The sequence below is a fragment of the Colletotrichum abscissum genome (genome assembly GCF_030869225.1).
Source record: "Colletotrichum abscissum strain IMI 504890 chromosome Unknown Scaffold_20.1, whole genome shotgun sequence".
Lineage (NCBI taxonomy): Eukaryota > Fungi > Ascomycota > Sordariomycetes > Glomerellales > Glomerellaceae > Colletotrichum > Colletotrichum abscissum.
In genome coordinates this window covers 776,019-800,681 of record NW_026850099.1, presented here as the reverse complement: position 1 = coordinate 800,681, position 24,663 = coordinate 776,019, and the positions used below count along the sequence as shown (strand labels likewise).

Here is a 24,663-nt window from a genome sequence, read left to right as displayed (position 1 = left end):
GGCCAACAAGCGCAGATACAAGCAATAATAGCCTGAATTGCATGTTTCGCCATGTCAACCAGTGACGGGACTCTTGGTCGCACTCCATAAAGGGTTGCTGTCCCCTTGCCCAAAAATACAGCTCTGCGTGATTCCAGGCCTCTGTCGTAGCCCTCTTTCACTTTGGACTGACAATTCCGTGATTCAACACTTCGATCGACTACCTTACCTGTCCCCATCACCAAGCCCGTTTCCCCAAAAGGCCACACATACCTTTCGCACAATGTCGGACGCTACCTTCGAGTTCCTGCCCCTGGGCGCCATCCTGCAGTCCTTCAAGGTCAAGGGCGTCAACATTGTCCAAGGCTTCCCGACCCAGGACCTCTACGAGAAGCACAACTCGCCTTACTTTGGCGTCACCGTCGGCCGTGTCGCGAACCGCCTCGCCTCGGCGCAGATCAAGTCCCTCAACGGGGGCAAGACGTACAAGCTCGCCGCCAACGACGGCAACAATAACCTGCACGGCGGCGCCAAGCCCTGGAGCTCCAAGGTCTGGGAGGGTCCCAAGCCCGTCGGCGTCCGCGCGATCCCGGGCGTCGAGGGTCTCCAGGGTGGCGAGAGCGTCCAGTTCTCGCTCACCAGCGAGGACGGCGACGAAGGGTTCCCCGGAAAGGTTCAGGTAAAGGTCATCTACACGGCCGGCACGCAGCAGGTGGACGGCAAGGAGGTCTCGGTGCTGGGCATGGAGTACGAGGCGCAGCTCGTCGACGGCGCCGAGGAGACGGCTATCAACATGACGAACCACTCGTACTTTAATCTCACGGGCGACGAGACCTTTGCTGGCACCGTCGCGACGCTGGCGACGAACGCGTACCTTCCCCGCGAGGACGGTATTCCCACCGGTGGGCCGGCGCCCTTCCCGGGCATCGAGGGCGGTAAGCCGTTTGAGCTCGGCGTCGAGGCCCCCGCGGTGGACGACTGCTTTGTCGTCGTCGAGGAGAAGGAGGCTGGCGCGGTGCCGATCGATACCCGCCAAGCGCCGCTGAAGCTGCACGTGCACGCGAAGCACCCCAAGAACGGGGTCAACCTCGAGGTTCTCAGCACGGAGCCGGCGTTCCAGTTTTACACGGGCGAGGGGATCGATGTGCCCGCCGTGGGAGGGGTTGCGGCGCGGGGCAAGAGGAGCGGGTTCTGTGTCGAGCCGAGTCGGTGGGTGAATGCGGTTAATGTGGATGAGTGGAAGGGCCAGATGTTATTGAAGAAGGGGGAGACGTATGGCACGAGGATTGTGTACAAGGCTTGGAGCGAGTAGAGAGACTTTGGAAGTTATTGGTACTGAGGGGTGGATATGACGATATCAATGAGTATCTAGATTGGATAATGAATTTGCTTCTTAGTTAAAAAATCTGGTAACTGATTTAACTTGGCTTTTGGATTCACAAGTCGGTCAGCATTTCTCGTGATAACCTCCCAAGGCAGAGACTGCATCCGGCTGCGGTATTCCTGGACAGCGCTTCAAGCTTTGAGAGCCGGGGAATACGGATACATGTCAGCCATTAACGTCCGTATAGGATGGAAGTATCCCGATTTGGCTGAATCTTCTGATGAAGCTGGGGGGGGGGGGCTCACAAAACATGGGATGAAGACGAGAGAGGTTCCCACGGTGTACATGGCGTACACGGCGTACGCTGCTCACCGAGGGGCTCTAGCTTTGTTTTAGCGTGGGTGTGTTGAGCTTATCGCGCCCACGTAACGGTCATTTGGTGGGCATTTTGCGACTTTGTACTCGGGAAAGGAAGGACCAGCCCAGATCCAAAGGGTAACTGCCGGATCTGCCTCCCAAGACTAAAAATATTCAATCACTTGACCAAGTTAGAGCCTTTCTCTTCAACAACTACCTCACCGTACCTTCCTTACCTAGATAACTTACGCTTCTTGACCGCCACTGATTCACGATACCCAATATCCTCGAGAATCAAAAGCTTACAAGCTTCAACTTACCTAACCGAGACAACATTCTACCAACCGACAATTACGGTCCTTCGCCTTATTGCATCGTCCGACTCATTCCTATTTGCCAACAATATCCCGAACGAGTCAGATACCTCCCTAAATCAGCCCACACCATCAATCGCCTTGAGTGCGGCGCTACCTGCGCAATATACCTTACCACATACTGCACAGCATTATGGCTGAACCCTTCCCAACCCCGACGACGACGCCGAAGCGCAAGAGAGACGAGGATGCCCCGCCGGTGTCGCCGATATACACAACCTCCAGATTCAACTTCCAGCTGCCTGCCGACCACCCCAAGAGCAGCGACGCAGAAGACGGCAGCGCAAGCCCGCACAGCAAGGTCGTCCACAAGTTCCGTGGTCTGGCGTTAGGTGGGAATAGTGGTGGGGGCGGGGTAGCCCAGCAACAGAACCGAGCTGCTGCTGCTGGACCCGGCAGCGCCGCATATGATCCGACCCGCGACGAGCACAAGGACGGCAGCGGGTACGGATATTCTGACGACGACCCGTTTGCGAGCCGCAAGAGAGTCAAGGTTCCTGAGCTGGAGATGACGGACGTTGAGGGCGACAACACTGCCGTCGCTAGCACTACTGCTAGCACTGCTGCAGACGCACTGGTCGTCATTCCGGACCCCGATGTCAAGAGCGATCCGGTGTCTATCCCGAAATCGAAATTCACAGAAGGAGACGCTCCCACTGCTACCGCCACAACACTACTCACGAGCACACAACAAACGCGCTCGCATCCTTCCTTCGACAAACTACAAGATCCAAAAGCCCGAGGACGGAGACGCGCGGGCACACCACCGCTCAAGGGCCGCAAGGGGACCAACAAGACCAACCCTGCCGACACAGCCTCTGCCGCTGCTGGGCCGCAACAACAACAAGAAGACCAGGAGATGAAGACGATTGTCGACCCAGTCAGGGCTGCGCTTACCTGGAAGGAGGAGGAGATTACGATTTACGATCCAGAAGACAAGGACGACGACGGCACAGGCATCAATGGTGTCGGGTTCATGCCTACAGCCGCGATGGCATATGCACGGACGCAGAAGCGCCGCCTGCAGCTGGCCGAGTACAAGAAGAGGGAAGAGAGCGAGGCGAGGGCTAGAAGAAGTCAGCGGAGACGAGGGAGCGGTGCTGGTCTTCCTTCCAAGCCTTCTGCTGGTGGCAGCAGCGGCGGCGTGCGAAAGGTGCGCTTCACCGAATCGGAAGCCAGCACAGTCGTGACGAACGTCTAAGAACAATCGCAAAATGGATGCAAGCAGCGAAATTTTTCTGCGATGAGGCCTGGTAGTATTGGGCCTTGTCGTTTGGCTTTGGTATGGCCTAGGCTGAAGGAATGGCCACGAAAGGCTTCGTATGGCGTTAGGGGTAAGGGGCGTTTATGAACCATATGGGTGCGTCTATTTACGAATGGACTTTTTTCTGGATTGCGGTTCATCACTTGGATGATGGCCAGCACGATATCCCCTTCACATCACGCAGCAAAGACTGCGACAGGAATTATAGGAAACAGGGGAACAAGGAAGAATGGATGGAATGATACAAATAGTCTTTCTTTTATACCCCCAAATCGAATGGATGATGATACAGTTATTTCAACACAAGTGCATCGCGGGCCAAAGCCACTCGCAGATGCCCTTCTCTTTCGCCCTTTGCGGAATGCTATTCATACAAGGCGTGGCTCGGCAAAAGATCCCTTTGGAGATGCCAACCTTTCTTCCTCTACACCACGAACGAGTTCCTTTCACCAGAACTTGTACCAAGACTTCTGGCCGGCGGCCTTGGCCTCCTCCTCTGCCTTTTTCTGCTCGGCCTGCTGCTTGAGCTGCTCGATCTCGCGGCGGCGCTTGTCGATCATGGTCTCCTGGTAGACCTCGACGGTGCGCTTCATCTTGACGCGCTCCTGCCGCCGCTTCATCTGGCAGTACTCGTAGGAGCCGATGCAGCCGACGAGGAAGCTGCCTACGGCCCAGTTTGCCGCCTTGATGGGTGAGCCTGGTCGAGAGTTTTAGCGGCTGGCTTTTGGTATGGATGAGGATGAGTACAGCGTAGGAAAAGGGGAGGAAATGTAAGTGCGAGTGTGAGTGTGAGTGTGAAGGTGAGATGATGTGAGAGGGGGATTCCCAAATTCAGACAAGGTAAAATAGGAATAATCAGGGGAGATCTACCTCCGAAGACATATCTGAATCCTCCAACACCAGCACCGCTGGCGATACCGGTGAGAAACCCGTCCCGCGCGCAAGGCGTCTGCGTGACGGAGAGGAAGTCGTCCGACTTGATGGTCTTGACGGCCTCGCCGATAGACGGGTACCCCGGCGCGGCGGCACCGTCCTGCGTCGGGAAGTTCTTCTGGAAGTCGGTCGGGTCGAGCTTAGGGTCGGACGCCTGCTCCGGTGATGGTGATGTTGGTGATGCCGTCGTAGGTGTTGTTGAACCCGGAGCTCCCTCCCCGACGGGGCCTTGGCTTGAACGGGACCAGAGGTACAGCTTCTGGCCTTCTTTCTTGGGGCCCGGGATGTTTGGTGAGTCTGCCATTACGTGCGAAGGTCTAGCTTTTATATGCGTCTAGTGTGAATGAGATCGAGCGCATCCGATGCTGGTTCTTGTGAATCCCGACGCTTGATTTTCGGTCCCCCGGTGAAGCTCTCAAAGTCTGCCCGTGGCCTGAGATGACGTCCACCGAATTTGGACCTCCACTCCCCCCCGTCGACGGTTCGTTGCTGGGCCGGTGTCCATGGTCCGTGCCTCTGCGTTTAAGTTCCCCCTGCAGACTGAGTGTGCGCTGCACAGGCGCTGCGCAGCTGTCGCGCGGGATGTTGGGCTTAATTGAAGTGGGTCCCCCGGTCTCCTGTTCTGGCCTGCAGAACGTGCAGATTTCGCGTAAAGTCGCGACGGGGACGACGCGTCTTTGGCACCATCCTTTTTGTGCCCTGGACAACGAGTAATTGGATAGTGGCCCTCCACTCCCGTCCTCAATGCGCAAAAGCTCAATGCCTTTCGTTCTTGAATACTAGAGTGACAAATCCCACTCTCCCACTCGTCCAATTCCTATTCTTAGGATCGTCAATACCCCGTTTTCTCTCGGTTGTTCTTGGTTTTTTTCGTCACCGAGACAGACTTGCCTTTGTTTATTGGTCTTGACAGAGACGGAGAGAGAGAGAGAGCCTTCTTGATACCCACCACCAGTCCCTCATTGTCAAGTCTTCCCCACTGCTACGAACCTAGCCGTTTGTCTCTGTGGTCTTGTCTCATGACTCCATAGAGGCTGCGATTTCCTCGAGAGACCTCCTTTACCTAGAGTCCCTCGACGGAGATCTACACCGATCAACAAGATCCCTCGAGATCTCTCCCCTTCCTACCGAAACCTCAACCACATAACAGCCGCCCACAATGCCCAACACGAGCCTACGGCGCCCGCAAAAGGGCTACCGCCGCGGCGGCAAGCAAGCCTACCACGGCCCCTCACGAACGACACGCACCTTCGCCGCCTCGGGCCGCAACGAGGCCACCTCGGCCGACGAGAAGTGGGAGCGCACCCGGCTGGCGCACCAAATCGACGAGAATATGGGTTTCGCCCGCTACGAGGGCGGCAAGCGCAAGGAGGGCTGGCTCGTCAACGTGCAGCCCACCTCGGTCGAGGACGACCGGAACCCCAACGGGCGGGCGGCGCTCGACTGTTACTTTATCGAGGACGACGGCGCGCACTTCAAGGCGACGGTCGAGTACGACCCCTACTTTTTGATTGCCGTGAAGAAGGGCCGCGAGAGCGAGGTCGAGGAGTGGCTGAAGCGCGTGCCTGGCGACGGCGTCGTCAAGACGATTAAGAGGGTGGACAAGGAGGATTTGAAGATGCCGAATCATCTGCTAGGGTACCGCCGCACGTTTCTGGAGCTGAGGTTTACGAATGTGGCGGATTTGATGGCGGCGAGGAAGGATATCATGCCTATTGCGGCGAAGAACAGGAAGAATGTGGATGCTTTGGACGCATATGCCGAGGTTTCAACGTAAGTCGTTGCGGTGTTCTGGGGTTTATGAAGTGGGTTGACTGACATGCCTGCAGGATGAATGGCGACTTTGACCTTTTTGACGATTCACGAGATGACGATAGACGAACGAATGCTTCTTTTGCCGACGCCAGCGACTTCATTGTCGATATTAGAGAGTACGACGTGCCGTACCATGTAAGAGTAATGATAGATATGGGTAGGTTTGGGTCCTTCGGAGCTCGGAACCGGCCACGACTAACCAGTCCTGATTGCAGATATTCGGGTAGGAAAATGGTACTTCATCGACGTTAAGCACGGCGTCACAAAAATCACAACCAATGAGGACCGCCTGGCCATGGCAGACCCGGTAGTCATGGCCTACGATATCGAGACGACGAAACTGCCCCTCAAATTCCCCGACGCCGCCATCGACCAGGTCATGATGATTTCGTACATGATTGACGGGCAGGGTTTCCTGATCACGAACAGAGAAATCATCTCCGAGGACATTGGCGACTTTGACTACACCCCCAAGCCGGAATACCCAGGACCCTTTATGATTTTCAACGAACCGGATGAGAAGGCCGTGCTGGAGAGGTTCTTCCTACACATCAAGGAGGCGAGACCGACAGTCATTGCGACGTACAACGGTGACTTTTTCGATTGGCCCTTTGTGGACGCCCGAGCTAGCATCAACGGCATCGACATGTACCAGGAGATTGGTTGGAAGAAGGACAGCGAGGACCAGTACAAGTGCAGCTACAGCGTGCACATGGATTGTTTCCACTGGGTGAATCGTGACTCCTACCTGCCTCAGGGATCCCGAGGTCTGAAAGCCGTCACCGTCGCCAAGCTCGGTTACGACCCCGACGAGCTCGACCCCGAACTCATGACGCCATATGCCCAGGAACGCCCCCAGACCCTGGCCGAGTACTCAGTTTCCGATGCTGTGGCGACGTACTACCTGTACATGAAATACGTCCATCCCTTCATTTTCTCTCTATGCACGATTCTGCCGCTTGGTGGTGACGACACGTTGCGAAAGGGTACCGGTACCCTTTGCGAGATGTTGTTGATGGTGCAGGCCTACCAACAAGAGATTGTGTTACCAAACAAGCATGTGTCGCCAAGAGAAGCGTTCTACGAAGGACACTTGCTTGACTCAGAGACGTATGTCGGTGGCCACGTCGAAAGTATTGAAGCAGGTGTCTTCCGCGCGGATATTCCCGTTAATTTTGCGGTTGACACGGGTGCAGTTGATGAGCTGTTGAATGATTTGGACGCCGCGCTGAAATTCAGTATTACGGTGGAGGAAAAGAAGTCCATGGACGATATTGAAAACTATGACGAGATCAGGGAGCAAATCGCTTCTCGGTTGCGCGCATTGAAGGAGACACCGAACCGCAGCGAGCGACCCCTAATCTACCATCTCGACGTTGCGTCCATGTACCCCAATATCATGACGACGAACCGTCTGCAACCGGACTCCATGATCCAAGAGTCGGACTGTGCGGCATGCGACTTCAACCGCCCAGGCAAGACGTGCGATAGACGTATGCCGTGGGCGTGGAGAGGAGAGTACTTGCCGGCAAAGCGGGACGAGTACAACATGATCAGAAATGCTCTGGAGAATGAAAAGTTCCCCGGCAAGTGGCCGAATTCGCCTCAGAGGACGTTTCAGGATTTGTCTCCCGACGAGCAGACTGCTCTCCTGCGGAAGCGGTTGCAGATCTTTTCGCAAAAGGTTTACCACAAGATCCACGACTCGACAACGACTGTCAAGGAGGCCATCATCTGCCAGCGAGAGAATCCGTTCTACATCAACACCGTACGAGACTTCCGTGATCGTCGATACGATTACAAGGGTAAAGCCAAGGTCTGGAAGGGCAAAACGGAAGCCCTGAAGTCCTCTGGCGCAACCTCCAGCGAAGTTGATGCGGCTAAGAAGATGATTATTCTCTTCGACTCGCTGCAGCTTGCTCACAAGGTCATTTTGAATTCCTTCTATGGTTATGTCATGAGAAAGGGATCCAGATGGTATTCCATGGAAATGGCTGGTGTTACGTGTCTGACGGGAGCGACAATTATTCAGCTGGCCAGGTCGCTCGTTGAGCGATTGGGTCGTCCCTTAGAATTGGATACGGACGGTATCTGGTGTATGCTTCCCGCCACGTTCCCGGAAAACTTCGCCTTCAAGACCAAGGGAGGCAAGAAGGTCACCATCTCGTACCCCTGTACCATGTTGAACCATTTGGTTCACGCAAAGTTCACCAACCACCAGTACCAGACGCTCACAGACCCCAAGACTCTCAAGTACGAGACGCACAGCGACAACTCCATCTTCTTCGAAGTCGACGGCCCTTACAAGGCCATGGTCTTGCCCACTTCCAAGGAGGAGGACAAGAATTTGAAGAAGCGTTATGCAGTCTTCAACGACGACGGCAGTTTGGCCGAGTTGAAGGGTTTCGAAGTGAAGCGCAGAGGTGAGCTGAAGCTCATCAAGATCTTCCAGCAGCAAATCTTCAAGTTTTTTCTTGAAGGAGAAACTCTTGCCGAGTGCTATGCTGCCGTTGCCAAGGTTGCCAACCAATGGCTTGATGTATTGCACAGCAAGGGTGCAACGCTAGCGGACGAGGAACTCATGGAGCTTATTTCGGAGAACAGAAGCATGTCCAAGACCTTGGAGGAGTACGGTTCGCAAAAGTCAACTTCAATCACCACGGCGAAGCGTTTGGCAGACTTCTTGGGTGAACAGATGGTCAAGGACAAGGGATTGAATTGCAAGTTCATTATCTGCGCCAGACCCAAGAACGCGCCCGTCACCGAGCGAGCCATCCCGGTTGCCATCTTCTCTGCTGAAGAGACGACGAAGCGTTTCTACCTCAAGAAATGGCTCAAGGAGGAACCTGCGGACACCGACCCGAGAGCTTTGTTGGACTGGGACTACTACCTGGAGCGTCTGGGATCCGTCATCCAGAAGCTCATCACCATCCCTGCTGCGCTCCAGAAAGTCAGGAACCCGGTTCCTCGTGTGGCTCACCCAGACTGGCTGCAACGCCGGATCAACATCAAGGACGATAAGATGAAGCAGAAGAAGCTCACCGACCTTTTCACCAAGGGGCCACTGGAAGACATCACCAACCGCAACGGTCGGTCCGCAACCGACATGGAGGACTTCGGCACACAGCTACTCAAGCCAAAGCCCGTGACGTCTGTGGTGGCCGCTTCACAGCCTACTGCCCAGAAGAGAAAGTCTCCCGAAGCTGCTGAGAGCACTGATCCCTTCGCCGCACTGCCCAAGGTTATGCCCTCCCCCTCAGACGACTACATTGGCTTCTTGCAATACCAGAAGCAAAAGTGGAAGATTCAAAAGCAGGCTCGCATTCGAAGACGACAGCTTTTTGGAGACCGACGCGGCAACAACCAGAATAACATCCAAAACACGTTCATGAAGCAAGCCCATATGACTTACATGAGCAATTGGCAGCTGTTGCATCTCAAGCCGACGGAAACTCCTGGTATCGTCAACGCTCACGTTCTCATCGATGCAAAGATCCACTCGCTCAAGATCAAGGTCCCGCGACAGGTGTTCTTGAACTTGAGAAGTGGCGAAATGCCCGACGTTGATATCCCTGGCTGTGAGGTCGAGCAGGTCAACCACACGCTTCCGAATGGTCACTCTTCCGTTCACCTCTTCAAGCTTACGGTTCCTGAGGACGTCTACTTCAATGAGGCGGACAAGTTCTCGCTGCTGTTCAACCACCCCAGTGTCGAAGGCGTGTACGAGAAGCATTTGCCGCTGAATATTCGGGCTGTGCTTCAACTGGGTAATCTCTGCACCATTGACGAACAGCAACATGCAGTCCTCGGAAAGGGCCTGGAGCAAGGCTTCGATCTAAGTGGTCTCAAGCGTCCCCTGAAGGCGAAGACCTATCTTGAAACTTCACCCCTGGCATACATCTACGTCTCTCACGTCACTGCTGGCGACAAACAAATCTTTGGAGTCTTTTCTACACTGAAGGACGAGGCACATGTGATCATTCTGCAGAAGGGCAGAGACTCGGGCCAGGACCTCCCCAATATCTCCCGGATCTACACCGAGCTGCTTGCTCGACGAGGAGAAGAGGCGGAAGGCACGAACTGGCAGGATTGCTTCACCTACCAGGAGAAGCTCAACTTCAAAATCACCCAGGTCACGACAAGGCGAAAGGCGCATTTGGAACTCAGCGACGTCGTCAAGAAGATGAGAAAGGACGAGCTGCGACCACTCATGATGGTTATCCAATCATCCCAGCGCAACATGCTCATCAATGACGTTCCGATTCTCGGCGAGTTTCCAGTACTGCCGCTTAAGTATGATGCTGCGGATAGCTCCCTGCCGCCACTTGGCTGGCAAGCAGTCGTTGCAAGACGGCTTGTTGGACACTATCTTGGTCTTGGCTCCTGGATCTTGCATCTCACTACACTCGCACGGTACGGAGAGGTTCCTCTCTGTAATCTCGAGCGAGAGGACCCGCGCTTCCTCATCGATATTGCCTATGCTAGAAGGTTGCAGAACAACAATGTTGTCCTGTGGTGGTCCGCAAGCCCTCGTCCCGACCATGCCGGTCACGAGAAGGATGACATTATCGGCCCGCTCGAAACTGTCCAGATGCCCTCAATCAACAACCCCGGCACGTTCTCCTCGGTCTGCATCGACTTGGAGGTCAGAAACCTAGCCATCAACACCATACTCACATCCTCTCTTATCAATGAGCTGGAAGGCTCCGAGTCTATTTCTTTCAATCCCGCCGGAGATGGTAACGCGGCTGGCGACGAAGTCATCTCGTCAGAAGGCACGTTTGCCAACGCTGGTGTGCTGGTTCTCCGAGAGATGGTGAAGAGTTGGTGGCAGGAGGCCTGCAAGGGCAACACCATGGCCGATGTCATGGTTCAGCACCTGGTCCGTTGGGTCGAGAATCCTGATTCCTTCCTGTATGACCGTGCTCTGCACTACTACGTGCAGATGATGTCCAAGAAGGCATTCCAACAGCTCATGGCCGACTTCCGCCGAGTCGGCTCTCAGGTCATCTTTGCCAACTCGAACCGCCTTTTGCTTCAGACGACCAAGGCCGAGGTCGGTACCGCGTATGCCTACAGTCAGTACATTATCAAGTCGATCAAGAGCAAGCCCCTCTTCCACTTCATCGACCTTGAGATCAAGGAATATTGGGATTACCTAGTATGGTACGATGAGTTCAACTACGGCGGCAAAGCCTGTCAGGAGGTGGTGGAGGCAGAGCAGCAGACTCTCGACACCGTCATGCACTGGCAAATGGCGACATTCCTCCCTATCCGCCTGCAGCCCACTTTCCAGGACTGGGTCATTGAGTTCATCCAACTCATGCACAACCTCAAGCGCCCTCAAGACGGAGACTTCTCCTCGACGCCGCGCCTTACACAACTCCCGCAAAAGGCCCTTGCGGAGGGCGCCCAGGGACAAATTATCCTAGGCAAAGTCTTTGAGAAGCCCCTGAAGAAGGACATTGCCAACCTCGTCAACCTACAGAAGCGCGAGCTGCTCCACCCGGAGCTCGCGGAAGACTACTCCTTCCCCAAGCTCCCCGGCTCGCACCTTGCCCACCTGTCCTCGCGCAACGCCGTCCTCGAGCTCGTAAAGTCCCTGATGCAGGTCCTCTCCCTCGACAAGAACATCACCCTCGAAGCGCGCCTCCTGCGCAAGGAACTCCTCGCCATGTTCGACGTGCGCGAGTTCAGCAAGGAAGGCGCCTTCCAGAACCCGAGTGAGAGCCTGAAGGTGATCCAGCTCAGCTGCGACAGCTGCACCATGGCGCGCGACCTCGACTTCTGCCGCGATGAGGACCTGTTGCCGGAGATTGGGCCCGACGGGCGGCGGCTGGGACCGGAGACGAGGCCTTGGCGGTGTACGTTTTGCGAGGCCGAGTATGATCGGAATGCGATCGAGGAGACGTTGTTGGCGAGCGTGGAGGCGTTTGTGGTGGAGTGGACTACGCAAGATCTCAAATGCGGCAAGTGTGGTGCGTTGAGGATGAACGAGTTTATGGAGCATTGTACGTGCAGCGGGACGTGGGTTGAGAGTGTCAAGAGGGCGGATATTGTGAGAAGGCTGAGTGTGTATTGGAGCGTGGCCAAGTTCTATGGGTTGAGGATGTTGTTGGAGGTTACGGAGGGGTTGAGGAAGGGTCTTTGAGGCCTCGTTGAGGGAAGAGGGAGGTGGGAATGGGCATGGGTAGGCGCGTTTGGGTTGCATTTGACGGCGTTATTGGGGATGTGAGACTTGTGGGAGGGATGATATACTAGATAGCCCTTTGAAAAAGCATGAGAGGCTGTGGTTTACGTGCTTGAATACGAATACTTAATTCAGGATATGGATGCAATCCCTGTGGCTGTGAATGTGACTTGTTCGCGTTCTAAGGGGGGGAGGAATAGGGTATCGCTGAGCGGACCGAGACGGCTGTATGGCATCCGTGGTGACTTGGGCCAATATCGAGATTTGATGGAAGCCGTGTCTAAGTAAGAGTCTTTAGAAGCGTGAGGCGTTGCGGCGGGTTTGTGAGATATAGTCAGATGCTCCCCTCCTCCCACCTAGTACCGAATGGCGTCACTTCGTAGACACCCGCCTTATTCAGGGTAACAGCGAACTATGTGTTGATCCGTTCCTATTTCCTTATAGCCTCGAGATAAAGTAAGAATATCAGAAGCAGAGTTGGAAAAAAAAATGAGGAACGTTTGTATCCCCATCATTCAGCTTTCGACGGGATACATCACACGATACCTTACATGTATTGTTCCTGATTAGATGCGGCTGGAGTTGCATGCGCTTCATTACTAGTTCATTCTTGTCATTGTGCGAAAGGGCTCATGGAAAGAATTGTGAAGTCGGCAGACGTCTATCATATCTGCTATTCATTCTAGACCCCACTTGCCAAAGCGTCATACTCGCCAGTTCCTCTCCATCCAGAGATCCGTAGATGGGTCTTGATAAACTCAAACCAGAGTTTGGCATTCTGGGACCCCTCGTTCGTCAATGACGAAGATGTGCTTTGGGTCATGAAGCTTATCCTTGTGAGGCGCGCACTTGAAGCAAAGCCCAAAGTTTTTATAACAATCATTGTCATCGCAAATGAGGAAAGCACCCCAAATCAGCTGGATTTATCGTCTAGGTTAGCTCGAATATTGTGGTATATCGGCACAGGGAAACTTACAGTATTGCAACCATCGCAAATCCATCTTCCAGCGCGCTTGGACAACGCTTTGATGGATTCGACTTGAACTTGTTTTCCCTCCGTCACGTCCCTAAACGCAGCGACGATAATTTCAGGCGCGCCGTGGTGTTGCGCAATTTCCAGTACGCCCCACGTACGTTCGTTGCCACCGGGCACACGTTCTGCCAGACCAGGACATTTCTTCCGAGCTAGGAACTTGATGATTTCAGCCTTCTCTGCCCATTTCCGCGGGACATCTTCGTCTCCAAGATCTTCGATGGAGGCCATTGGCGCTGCCCAGTGAAGAGCCGGCCACCCGTCGACGTCACGGCTGTCAATTAGATTTGGATCCAGGTCGACAAGTCTCTCAACAAGTCCCAGATGCCCCGAGTGTGCTGCGCAGTGCAGGATACCCCGTGACATTCTGTCCTTGTCCCCTAACGAGGCCAAGAAGTCGTCCGCTCCGTAGTCGTCTAGTAGCATGTCAAACATCTCGAGGGCGTCGTCCTTTCTGGCACAGATATTGAACCACGCCGGCTGTCCGTTGCCGTCTAGGGTGTCGAAACTCCCACCCTTTTCGAGCAGGTACCGTACGAGCGATTCGTCGCCAGACCGGAACGCCTCTCCCATGGCACTGCGGAGGTAGCTTCCTGGGCCGTTGATGTCGATCCCCTTTTGCTCGACTAGGTACCTCAGTACTGCCAAGTCATTCTTGTTGACATTATTGCATGCCGCCTCGAGAAGGGTGCCCTGCATCCCATACCAGAGACCCGCATCACCGCCCAGCTCCAAGATCAATTCTACTTCTTCCACTTCACCGAACCTGCAACACCTGTGCACGGTGGAACCGTACCTATCTGGGCCCTTTGCGTTGATCGGAGCACCTTTGGAAATGAGGTATCTGCAATTCTCTTCACGGCTCTGCGGCTCGCCGTGGATCAGAGCGTTTAGCAGAGCGGTATGACCCCAGTTATCGGTGGCTTTAAAATTGGCGCCAGCGTTCACCAAACGCCGGGTGAGACTCGAATCTTGCTTCGTCACGGCGTAAAAGAGAGGCGTGTAGCCATTGTCGTCTTTGGCCTCCTTGTCGGCTCCGTATTCCAGCAATACCGCGAGTGTATCGCCGCTGTGTGCGAGATGGAGCGGTGTCAGACTGGTGCCCGGGATCCGATGGTTGACGTTGGCCCCGTGCTCTAGTAACAGCCTCACAATTTCCACGTGCGAGTATAGACTGGCAACAGCTAGAGCAGTATACCCCCTCGTATCCGCCTTTTCTTTTTCAATATCCGAGGATGGCGTGAACTCGATGTCCGGGTCGCCATGCTTCAACAACAACCTGACACTTTCCGTCTTGCCGTACGTCGCTGCGAGGAAAAGCGCTGTGCATTGGGTGTCTCCGAACTCTGCCACTCGGTGATAGTCGGGCGGTGGCCACGCCTTGGTGACCAAATGTGCCATGACGGCCGGATAGTCATATGCCCCCTCCAAAGGAGACCAGTTTCGCGCCTTTGAAGGAATAGTCACGTCGGCTCCCTTGCTCAGGAGATATTCGACGACTTCTGGTCTCGATTGAAGTGTCGCTCCGTACAGCGGCGTCAGCCCCTTGACATCAGTTCGAATGTTGACGTCGGCGCCCCGTTCCACGAGGAACTCCACCATGGATAGCGTGCCCTCTTTCGCGGCCACGTAAAGAGGCGGTTCGCCTGAGAATTCTTGAGCGTTTATGCCGACCCCGCAATCCAAGAACACTTGTGCCAGCTCCGTGTTATCCTGCTTCACGGCGTCACTCAAGTACTGCTCTTGACGCCCGTAATCAGTCTCGACTCCCGTGTCTAGAAGCAAGAGACAGACTTCCTTGGATGCTGATTTCTGTATAGCACGACTCAAGCAATCCATAAGGATTTCCTTGTCTTGGACAACATCAACATGGCCGAGGAGTACTCTCACAATTTCCAGTGAAGAGTGATCCACGGCCATGTAGAGACTCTCCTTGAGTCCTACACTGGAGAAATACTCGTTCTGAGACTGGCTCGCCAGCAGCTTCTCCAAAGCAGTATGATTGCCCGAGTAAATAAGCGCTCGCAGAGATCGGGACGAGATGCCTAATCTGAGCCAGCTCATAAGCGCAAAGACGTCCTTACAATCGCATACGAGGCTTGCAGCGAGCAAGATGTCAGCCTTTTGGTCTTCACTGAGGTGAGGTTCTGCAAGCCGTGAGATCATCTTTGTGGCATCCGATCTCGGGAAAGCAATGGCCTTCAATAGCCATGTGAGCCACGTGGAGCTGTCAATATTACAATCTTCGATGCTTTTGGGGCATACTTGAATGCCAGCGAATGCCGCGCAGAAAAACAATTCGAACGGGGGTTGGAAATTCTGCCGAGACTGCGCTTGTCGGAAAAGATCATGGATGCAGTCGTGTGTGAGATTACCTGGTTCAACTGCTGAAAAGACCTTTCTTGCTTCCTTGTCTCCGAGGACAGAAACAGGGAGCTTCGGAAGAAGTGTCATGTGGCCGCCCCTGACTGCCTCCAAAAGCGCAGGGAACACAGTCTTGGGGCTACGTTCCCATCCGGGACAGCTGGCAAGCATGCCGATCTCCTCGATGTCATGGAAACCATGACATACGAGAAGAGCCACCGCAGTAGCTGTGGTATCTTCAGAAACCGCCCTCCTGGGAGATTCTACGACAGCATGTTGAACATGTCGGAGCATAAGGAAAGTCGCGGCGTGGTTGACCTTCAGGAATCTGGCTACCATGGCTTCGGCTTCTAGTTTTGTCGATGTGTGAGATTGAGCAACTCTGTAGTGATGTGACCAAAATTTGGCGGCATACGTCGTCAAGTCGTGGTGGGATGGTGAACGTCGGATGAACTCGGATTGTGAACTTTGACTGTCAAGGCCTTTTTGCTCTGCCTCGATACCCAAATGCCGGAGCAGACAGCGCAGTATCCATAAGTTTGATTTGGCATTATGGGAATGCCAGGGGCCAGTGTCGTTCGGTTCGCCAGTAATGTCGTAAGTGAGCCGACACTCGCCATCAACTACTTGTATAAGGCCTGAAAGATGGTTCTGGATGGGGTAAAAGCTAGCGGATGAGGTGTCTTCTATACCTTTTCCAAGACGGCATTGACCTGAGATGAATTCGGTTCCATGTGATTTGGCTAGGCTCCGTTCCAGAGCTAAAACAGTGACAAGCTCAGTCGGAGAAAGAGGTCGGCAACCGAATTGGACCCAGAGAAGGGCGGTATTCGTAAAAACATCCTCATCTCTTGTAAGAAAACCCGCTATTGCAGTCTGCAGGGCGTGTGGATCAAGCTTCCCATTGTCGTCGATGGCCTCGTGGACTCTTCGGTAATACTGAACGCCTGATACGCTTGTTTGTGCTGTCCTAATGGCGAATTGCATGAAACTCTGGCGAAGATCGTCGTCTTTGGTGTTGCACAAGGCAGCCTCGATCAATTCTGGCAACGTACCGACGCACGCGTGGCTGCCGTGTGAAGCTAAGGATTCTGAAGAGATCTGACTGCTATGATCTTGAGAGCGTTGATAACAAGACCCTAATTGAAAAGGATGAATGCCGGCATCTTGCATAATTCCCTCAAAATCAGAGGTTGATTGTCCCAACCAGGAAAATAGTACCGCAGGCTTGAGCGCGGTCAACCGAAAAAGCTCTTTGAAGTTGCTCACTAACCTGGTCACCTCCGTATCGCCGCCACAGTGTTCTAGGTTCCAAACACACCAAATTGGACGAATGCCGTTGCGCCGAAGACAATTGTGCAGAACGACGAAGAGAACTGTAAGCGAGTCTTCACCCAATGGCTTCGCAGGCGAGTAGGTTGATTCAAACAACGAAAGTAAGCTCGCCACACCCATGTCCTGCTCCATCCGAGGAGAGATGTACGCAAGACCCTGGACTAGGAAGCTCTCGAGCACATTCCGCATACTGCTCAAGCGGATTTTCGCTTGAATCTGTGTATGTGCTCTAATCTCTCGAAACTGGTAGATAAAAGCTCTAATCTCTATCTTGGGTGCTGACAGCTGGTTTGCTTTCGACACCGATCGAACGAAACTGCCAATCGTACCCGATGGGAATGATTCCGTAGGAGCCCAGATATATCGGGTATTGCTTGATGTACGACCTTCGATCCACTCATCGAGGTCTTCTTCAAATCCCAAATTATCCAATGTCTTGTACTCAAGCCCCGCTTGAAAGGTAGGTGGCGGAGACACAGATGAGAGCAGGACTTGTAGCCTCTGGCTGCTAAAGCTTGCTTTTAAGGGAAGCGTAAATTAGTGATTGTGATCATATAGAAATGTCGATGGTGTATTCAGTGCACAGAAATATCTAGGCGCGTTACCTGTAGTTAAAACCTGAAGTTTTCCCTTGAGCAACTTATCCGCTCTCTCGTCGAGTTCGTGACCAAGCAGGGTGCCGTGAGGGTGTGGTAATCCGATGCGAGTTTCGCAACTGAGGTCAAGCGTAGCAGTGAACTCATCAAACGTCTGATAGGGTCAGGACTGAATTGAAAAAAGGTTCATGGCGATTCTATGACCCAATTGCCATCTTGCATGATCGCCCTTATGATAATGTTGTAACTTTTGTGACAGGAGAGGGATGACAGGACTCAAACATCAGGTATGTGTGCTTACTCGGTCAATAGAATTCGGTGCCTCCGAGAAAACGCTGATTATGTGCACCATGAAAGGTAGATTGCTGTTCAAAAACAGGTGATTCACATCTGTGGTCATTTCAGCGCATAGTTTGGCAGCTTGGAAAAGGCCGATACTGGGAATGCTGTGAGTGTTATAGATCAAAGTCGCAAACCCATTAACAAGTGATTCAGCGCTCGATGTTTTGTGTGGGCAGCCGATGAAGATCTTTGCTCTTGTAAGCATTGCAATCTCTCCAGATGAAGTTCAAAGATTGACTTACTAAGACAGAAACAGAGGACAGCAATGGACTGTACTTGCTTAGGTTGCCAGCAGCAATGATGAAGGCCTGCAGTCCACTATGTAGTCAGTCCTAAGTTGGAGAGGTTCTACAAATAATAGAAACAGGTTTAGAGACGTAATTTGGCTTAACCTACCATCTTAATAAGCACACCACCCGTGTCGTGGGCTAGAATGGCAAGTGGACGATCTCCCTTTGAAGGCTAGGTCAGCAATTGCGTCTGGTTATAGGAAATTTTGATGATACTGACCTCCGATGCCTTCCAAACCATGATATCGTCTAAAAGCTGACAGGCAACGAACTCCAGTCCAGCACGAGTGCACATGGGCTTTTGGCCGTCAAAAAAGTTTTCGTAGTTGAAAGCAATGATGTTGGAGTTGCTATCATTGAACAAATCTTGTCTCAGCCAGGCCGGTTTGGTCGGGGTTGCCTCCCAAGGGCTGCCACCGCTATATGACAATCCATGGACCACAAGGATGCTTCCATATGTTTAGTTACTATAACATCTCGTAACTAGGCTTGAATCGAAGAAGGATTTGACGAGATAAATCACAGCAGCATTGTCATTGTGCAACATACTCTTTATCTGAGTCACCATCCTCCGCATCGAATCTCTCGAGTAACTCCATGATCTTGTTCTTTTATAGGGCAACTTTTGCTCTTTTGGCTGTCGTTCATGATTCTGTGGGAAATAACGTCCCCAAGATATCCCAATTTCGCAACAAATATGTTTCCGAGAAAGATGGATTGGTAATTAGAGGGAAGGAAGCCGCCTTAGGCCGGCTACTCATACATCAGCTGATTGCTCAGATTGGGTTGATTTCTGTCCAACATTCCAACAACAAATCACGCATTCATAAAGTAACATGCTGGGTACTTGAAAATACATCGAAGCTAGCTGTGACTACTTCTGGCCATCTTTGACCTAACTTGGGGTTCCTGTTCCGAGGCTAAGCGACAGACGCAGGTTACATGCAGGGATTCAATGCGATGTGATGAAAGCGTTTACATGCACCTTGCCATGAATACCAACCAACTACCCGCTTGTGCCGCTCGAACACTACCGTACAAAGTCTCTTGAGAATGACTCAGTCTCTAAGGCGCCAGAAGACAATCCCCAAAGGTCACCCACTACATCCGCAAGCTGTTTCGAATCATACTTGCGCAGGTTTTCGGTGGATTGTTTGAAGGGATCAACTCTCAAACAACCTCGAGGCACCTTGCCAAACATCTCCGTCAAATCCTCGATCGATGTTTTCAGATCAACGGAAGACTTGATTTCCATTTCGAGGACGAAGGGTCTGTCCATCGTATTTCCATTACACCGCTCAAGTAAGACAGCGGCACGAAAATGAGGCGGGACACCGTGTTTGGGCAGGGCGGGGTTCTCCATTAGCGCCCATTTGACGCAATTATGCGGCCGTTGGTCATTTACTCTGCCCTTCGGTTGTCGTGTTGTCCATCCATTAACAGTGGCGTACTCCGTCGTGTCCAAGCTGACCGTCTCGCTGCGTTTGACACCGCATTCGATGGAGGCACCATAACACAAGCCTGCGGACAGACTACTCTCATTACTGCGCGAGAGAGTCATTGCTTGTGGGTGGAATGAAACTCTTCCCTTCGGCGAGAGGCCTCCTTTGCGCACGCGAATGCCCTCAGGTAGAGTGAGGCTTATGATGGCTTGGCGTATCCTTCGCGTCGCTTTGATCCGGTCCAGCTGAAAATCGAAAACAACTAGGACACATGGGGTGGCATCATCTAGACTAGCTTGGCCGTGAATAATGTCGGCTAAGGAACAGCGGACCAACACTGCAGTCTCGCGCGGGGTATAGATGCCGTCTGAGTTGAATCGAAACTGGCATTGGGCCTCACTGACCGCACCCAAGCCGAAGTCGATCACCGTACCAACGTCTGAGAAGTCGTCTGATTCGCTATCTGACATCTTGACCACTGAGTAGTATCCGAGAGATGACAGGGATTGTATGAGGGACGGGTGATTGCTTGATTGTTAACGAGGCAGTGTTGCTTGATGTAGACATAGATAGTATTATGATTCGGAGGGGATGCCCACTCTTTTATGGACGACGAAAACAAGACGAAAACAAGGCACTTGTTTGTAGAACGTCAAAACAACCAACACAATGTGGCTGTGAAACTATGAACGGTGCCACAAAGGCTGCGCGAGGCTATTCCTGGAAAACCACTGCTGATACGTCTGCGCCTTAAAGCTTGTTCGCAAAATTACGGGTATCCTAGTGTGCCTGGAGTAGGACGAATCCCGGCGATGGTGAACAGAAGCACGTTGGAGTAGCAAGTTGCAAGTTGAGAGTCAAGCTTGCAGAGATGGGTGCAATATTGGCTTGGCTGCATATGCAGGGGAAGCTTCCAACCAACTTGCTCGCTCTTCCAACTAGACTCGGATAATCGGATGATGCCGCAATGTATCGCATAGGTAACTATATGTCAATCATGATGGCGAAGAGAGAGTTTTCAAGTTAGCATGTAACCGCGTTGTACATGGACTGTGGCCTCGGTGTCTCGGGTTCTCCCGTCTCAGCGATGCCTACGTGCAAATGCAAGTAGCTCAGAACAAAATCTTTTGCTTCTCGTCCAAACATCGACCTGGGAGCGTCACGAATGACAATCGCTTCAAGCTAGGAATTTCGTGCGCAGACCAGTACGTTATCGCTCTGAGTTCTGCGCAATCATTCGGCACAATTGAGCACCGCATTTTAGGACATGAGCCCAAAACTCACCCACGAACCCATGGCAACAATGGAGACGCCTCCTTCTTCTGAAAAGGACTTTGTCGATGTCTTCCATCACATATCAGGCGAGATCGACGCCATAAAAGCGGGCGAGCAGCGAGATCCCCAGTCTGAAAAGGAACGTGTTCATGAACTTATTTGCTTCGTCGAGGATCATGCCGACGAGATTAACGAAGACGGCACGATTCTTCACCAGTTTCTGCGCGATGCCAGAAGAGCAGATAATTGCCCTCCGGAGGTCCTGAACACCATCCTCGGAAAGTTACCAGAAGCAATTTTGATGAACTTTAGTGGAGCCGTTCCTCTGCTAGAGTTCATCAGGAGACGCTCGAAAAAGATGGTTCGTGTCGTCATCGAATTCATGGCACAAGATATGAAGAAGCGCAACTTAGCTTCTTTAGCGACACTGACCTTCGGTTTCGCTGAAACCTGGTTCGAAGAGAACGAGCAGAATCCCGACACCATAGAAGCTGGTCGAGAAATTATTCAAGCTGCTTTTAACTTCAATGACAAACCCAACGAGTTGCTCCCGGTCAACATAGACCTTCTAGAGATTCTAGTCAACCTTGCGGCTCCGGAGATGCTTTTCAAAAGCAACAACGAATTGAGTCCGCTGGAGCAAGTTCTGCGTTTCGATTTGTGTCTCAGTGACCCTGACCGTCAACTAGCATTGGTGAGGCTAATTCTCGACAAATGCCCCAATAGCATCCACGATTTGGTGACCAAAGAGGTCAGACTTCAGCCGTGGAAAGCGAACAACTCTCTTCATCAACCCGAGTACAGCGTTTACAGGTGGCATATTACCACCAGGGAATCTTGGCATAATCAGCATCTTCGGCAAATGAATGCATCTACGCCGACACAAGTAGGCCCACCTGATCGACTAGCTACCTCTGAGATCGCGAGCGAAAGAGGGCTTGGGGGAACACAGCCTAAGCCCGGAATGATGTTGAAGGGTCTTATGACTGCTTCTTACACGCGGATACCTTCTTCGAGTCCAAGTTTCGATGCTGATAGACCGGCGAAACCAAGCATATTGAAACCTAGCCACCCGCCCACGATTATGGATCAGCCATCTGTTTCAGAGGGTCGGGGAAAAGAAGGTCAGGTTTCGCGTCGTCCGCTATTGCGCAACGGAGGTCTGACAAATGGGAGAAAACCGAAAGAGATACGCTTCACTAAACAAGATGTTGAGGCTGCAGACAAAGCCAGCGATGAAATTTGTAAGGAGCTCGGAGTTCGCTTTCTGCGGTCGACTGTTTTCCACAACGATGAGACGAGGAACGCATTCCGGGAGATTGACGCCGAAATCCAGCGATTTTTCGGAAATAACGAACAGCGTAAGTTTCAAACACTGAAGAACCCCCGGCGTAGAATCCCTTCAGCTCTTCATAGGTAGCTTGGTTCTAATGCCCGCATGGCGTCGTCACACCCCCTTCCTTCTTCCCCTAAATTGATTGATGAGGAAGTGGCATCTTGGCCACTATTCAATTGCTTTTGTATGAATGCTAATATCCGAGAACTCAGATTACTATTTCGCAATGGATACGGCTAAGGAATACCGTGATATGACAGAGAACCAAGTGAGGAATTATTTTGGCAAACGGGATCACTACCACACTCTTCGTCATGTCTTTCTTCAGCCGGCTACGATCCTCCTTGAGAATGATCAGAAAACCCCTAATGGTTCATCCCGCTATACAGATCATCTTCAATTCTTTAATTGGTTCAGGGAGTGGGGTGTTCGCAAGATCTTCAAGGTTGTTGTCTTTGACGGCGACCACCCTCACCGAGACGAGGAGGTTGAAAAGGCTCTAGCAGGCTTTGTGCGCGGAAAAAAGAAGTATCCCTCTTTTGATGTCGAGATTCTCAACTGGCACAAGGAAGATCTCTGCCCCGAGGTGATACAGACAGCAACGCCGCAGGTTCGCGAACTGCATCTGCATTGGAGTGGTCGGAACTCTGTCCTGCGTGGGTGGAGCGAGCCTGAGGGACTACCTGCTCTTGAATATTTGCAGAAGGTGTATCTCTACTACACGGTACCATCGATCGAGGAAAGTCGCATACGAAAGAACCTCGAAAGCTTCACAAGGCGCATGAAGCAGCCAAGGCGACGGCCGGTGAAGATGGGACAGGCGAATCAGAACTCAACTAGTACTAAGGCGCCAGTACAAATGCAGTCGTCCAGGCAATCAATGTTGGTCCAAGCACATGAGCATTTCGACGACTACAAGAGTCTACCGACCATTCAAATTGTAGACGTGGGCAGAGTCACGCCGACAGGCGCAGCTGGGCCCGATGGTGCTGCGGGTTCTGCCCCAGAATCTGTAGAACAGCCGTGGTTCAAGTACGTTGAAGAGTTTGTTTCGATTATCCCCACACCGGAGGAGCTGCCAGACTATGACTTCAAGAACCCGCACCTGCGTCGAGTAAGGGTTGCACTGATTGACGACGGGGTTGATCTCTTTAGCAAGAGCATGCGTTGTCTAGAGTCGCGCTTCTTGGAAGGTCGAAGCTTCGACCAAACGCCTGATGGGCCCAACCCGGTTTATTCATCTGTCAGTGGCCACGGAACATTTATGGCAAAAACAATTCTTCGCATCTGCCCCTTCGCAGACATAATACCTTATCGTTTGAAAACCGTCCGAGACGCATCCAGCAATCGGCGAGTACCTGATGCAAGCAGTGCAGCTAAGGTAAGCATCATAGCCCCACGTTTCAAGGCCCTTTTCGAGCGAAGTTCTGTCATCGGGCTTTGTGATCCTGAACCGGTAATTAGTTGAAAAGGCTATTGATCTGACTGACTTGCGCAGGCTATCAAAGCTGCCATAGAGCAAGACGTCGACATCATTAGTATGTCTTGGACCATCCGCAACGACAATAACAAGATTTCAGAGGCCACGCTCATGGAGCTACGCAATGTCGTGAGCGCATGTGAGGGCACCGGCAGTCAATGCCGTCGGATTCCCATCATGTTCTGCGCAGCGAGCGACGATGGAATCCAAGGACGCAGTCAGCGCGGTGATAGAGGAGAGTTTCCGCGGGAGATCAACAACGCCAAAGTGTTTTGTATTGGTGCTGCTGATCCTCACGGACAGGTCTGGCCAGAAGTTACGGACCAGAATGGGCTGAACTACCTATTCCCAGGCGTGGATATCAAGGATGTTTTTGAAGGTGACAGCCATGATTCCGATACCATGTCAGAGGCTTTGGGGTCACAAATCAGTGATCTTGTCACTAGGAATGGACGTACAGGCTCGTCAGTTGCCACGGCTCTTGCAGCTGGCCTCGCAGCGCTTCTTATTCACTGCGCCAAGTTGGGACACTACTATACCAATGCATGGAAAGGACCCGATACTCGCCGCAAAGAGACCATCACGCAGCAATTTGTCGATCAGATCGCAACTTACGAGGGCATGCAAAATGCTCTAGATAATCTGAGTTCTGGTAGTCGAAGTGGGACGAAGTATGCGAACCCAAGCAAGGATTTTGCGTGTGCGATTCAGGATCTGAGGCAATATGATGTACAAGGTGGAGCAGCGAACAACTTACCTCAGTCTCTAAAACCTATCGCAACTCTGTGCCGAAACTTATGCAGGATATGAAGGCGAAACCAAAGTTGTCTCGAAGAGCACATAATTAAGGTCGTTTGATCTAGCTCACTTGAAAGAACGTCGAATCCATGCAGTCCAGATAACCACTTTACGTTCTCTATTCGTATTCTAGAGC

At 52.5% G+C, this 24,663-nt stretch overlaps 7 protein-coding genes across 7 annotated transcripts; 4 read left to right on the top strand and 3 right to left on the bottom strand.

The window, feature by feature from the left end:
• Window positions 1–262: 262 nt before the first annotated feature.
• On the top strand, window positions 263–1,291 carry CABS01_08860 (aldose 1-epimerase; the record flags this gene model as incomplete). The annotated part of the gene is made up of 1 exon (XM_060542218.1): window positions 263–1,291. The coding sequence occupies one exon, from the start codon at window positions 263–265 to the stop codon at window positions 1,289–1,291; it is 1,029 nt and encodes a 342-aa protein (XP_060401108.1).
• An 876-nt stretch (window positions 1,292–2,167) lies between these two features.
• Window positions 2,168–3,235, top strand: CABS01_08859 (uncharacterized protein; the record flags this gene model as incomplete). The annotated part of the gene is made up of 1 exon (XM_060542217.1): window positions 2,168–3,235. One exon carries the CDS (start codon window positions 2,168–2,170, stop codon window positions 3,233–3,235), a length of 1,068 nt encoding a protein of 355 aa, XP_060401107.1.
• Window positions 3,236–3,744: 509 nt separating this feature from the next.
• On the bottom strand, window positions 3,745–4,535 carry CABS01_08858 (uncharacterized protein; the record flags this gene model as incomplete). The annotated part of the gene is made up of 2 exons (XM_060542216.1): window positions 3,745–3,995; window positions 4,169–4,535. The coding sequence occupies 2 exons, from the start codon at window positions 4,533–4,535 to the stop codon at window positions 3,745–3,747; spliced, it is 618 nt and encodes a 205-aa protein (XP_060401106.1).
• An 855-nt stretch (window positions 4,536–5,390) lies between these two features.
• Window positions 5,391–12,197, top strand: CABS01_08857 (DNA polymerase family B; the record flags this gene model as incomplete). The annotated part of the gene is made up of 3 exons (XM_060542215.1): window positions 5,391–6,004; window positions 6,061–6,203; window positions 6,262–12,197. 3 exons carry the CDS (start codon window positions 5,391–5,393, stop codon window positions 12,195–12,197), a joined length of 6,693 nt encoding a protein of 2,230 aa, XP_060401105.1.
• Window positions 12,198–12,994: 797 nt separating this feature from the next.
• CABS01_08856 (uncharacterized protein) lies at window positions 12,995–18,795 on the bottom strand (the record flags this gene model as incomplete). Its single annotated transcript, XM_060542214.1, has 8 exons — window positions 12,995–13,153; window positions 13,213–17,486; window positions 17,574–17,718; window positions 17,866–18,093; window positions 18,149–18,214; window positions 18,303–18,359; window positions 18,417–18,645; window positions 18,746–18,795. The coding sequence occupies 8 exons, from the start codon at window positions 18,793–18,795 to the stop codon at window positions 12,995–12,997; spliced, it is 5,208 nt and encodes a 1,735-aa protein (XP_060401104.1).
• Window positions 18,796–19,226: 431 nt separating this feature from the next.
• CABS01_08855 (uncharacterized protein) lies at window positions 19,227–20,108 on the bottom strand (the record flags this gene model as incomplete). The annotated part of the gene is made up of 1 exon (XM_060542213.1): window positions 19,227–20,108. One exon carries the CDS (start codon window positions 20,106–20,108, stop codon window positions 19,227–19,229), a length of 882 nt encoding a protein of 293 aa, XP_060401103.1.
• Window positions 20,109–20,941: 833 nt separating this feature from the next.
• CABS01_08854 (uncharacterized protein) lies at window positions 20,942–24,539 on the top strand (the record flags this gene model as incomplete). Its single annotated transcript, XM_060542212.1, has 3 exons — window positions 20,942–22,274; window positions 22,462–23,630; window positions 23,748–24,539. The coding sequence occupies 3 exons, from the start codon at window positions 20,942–20,944 to the stop codon at window positions 24,537–24,539; spliced, it is 3,294 nt and encodes a 1,097-aa protein (XP_060401102.1).
• Window positions 24,540–24,663: the final 124 nt, after the last annotated feature.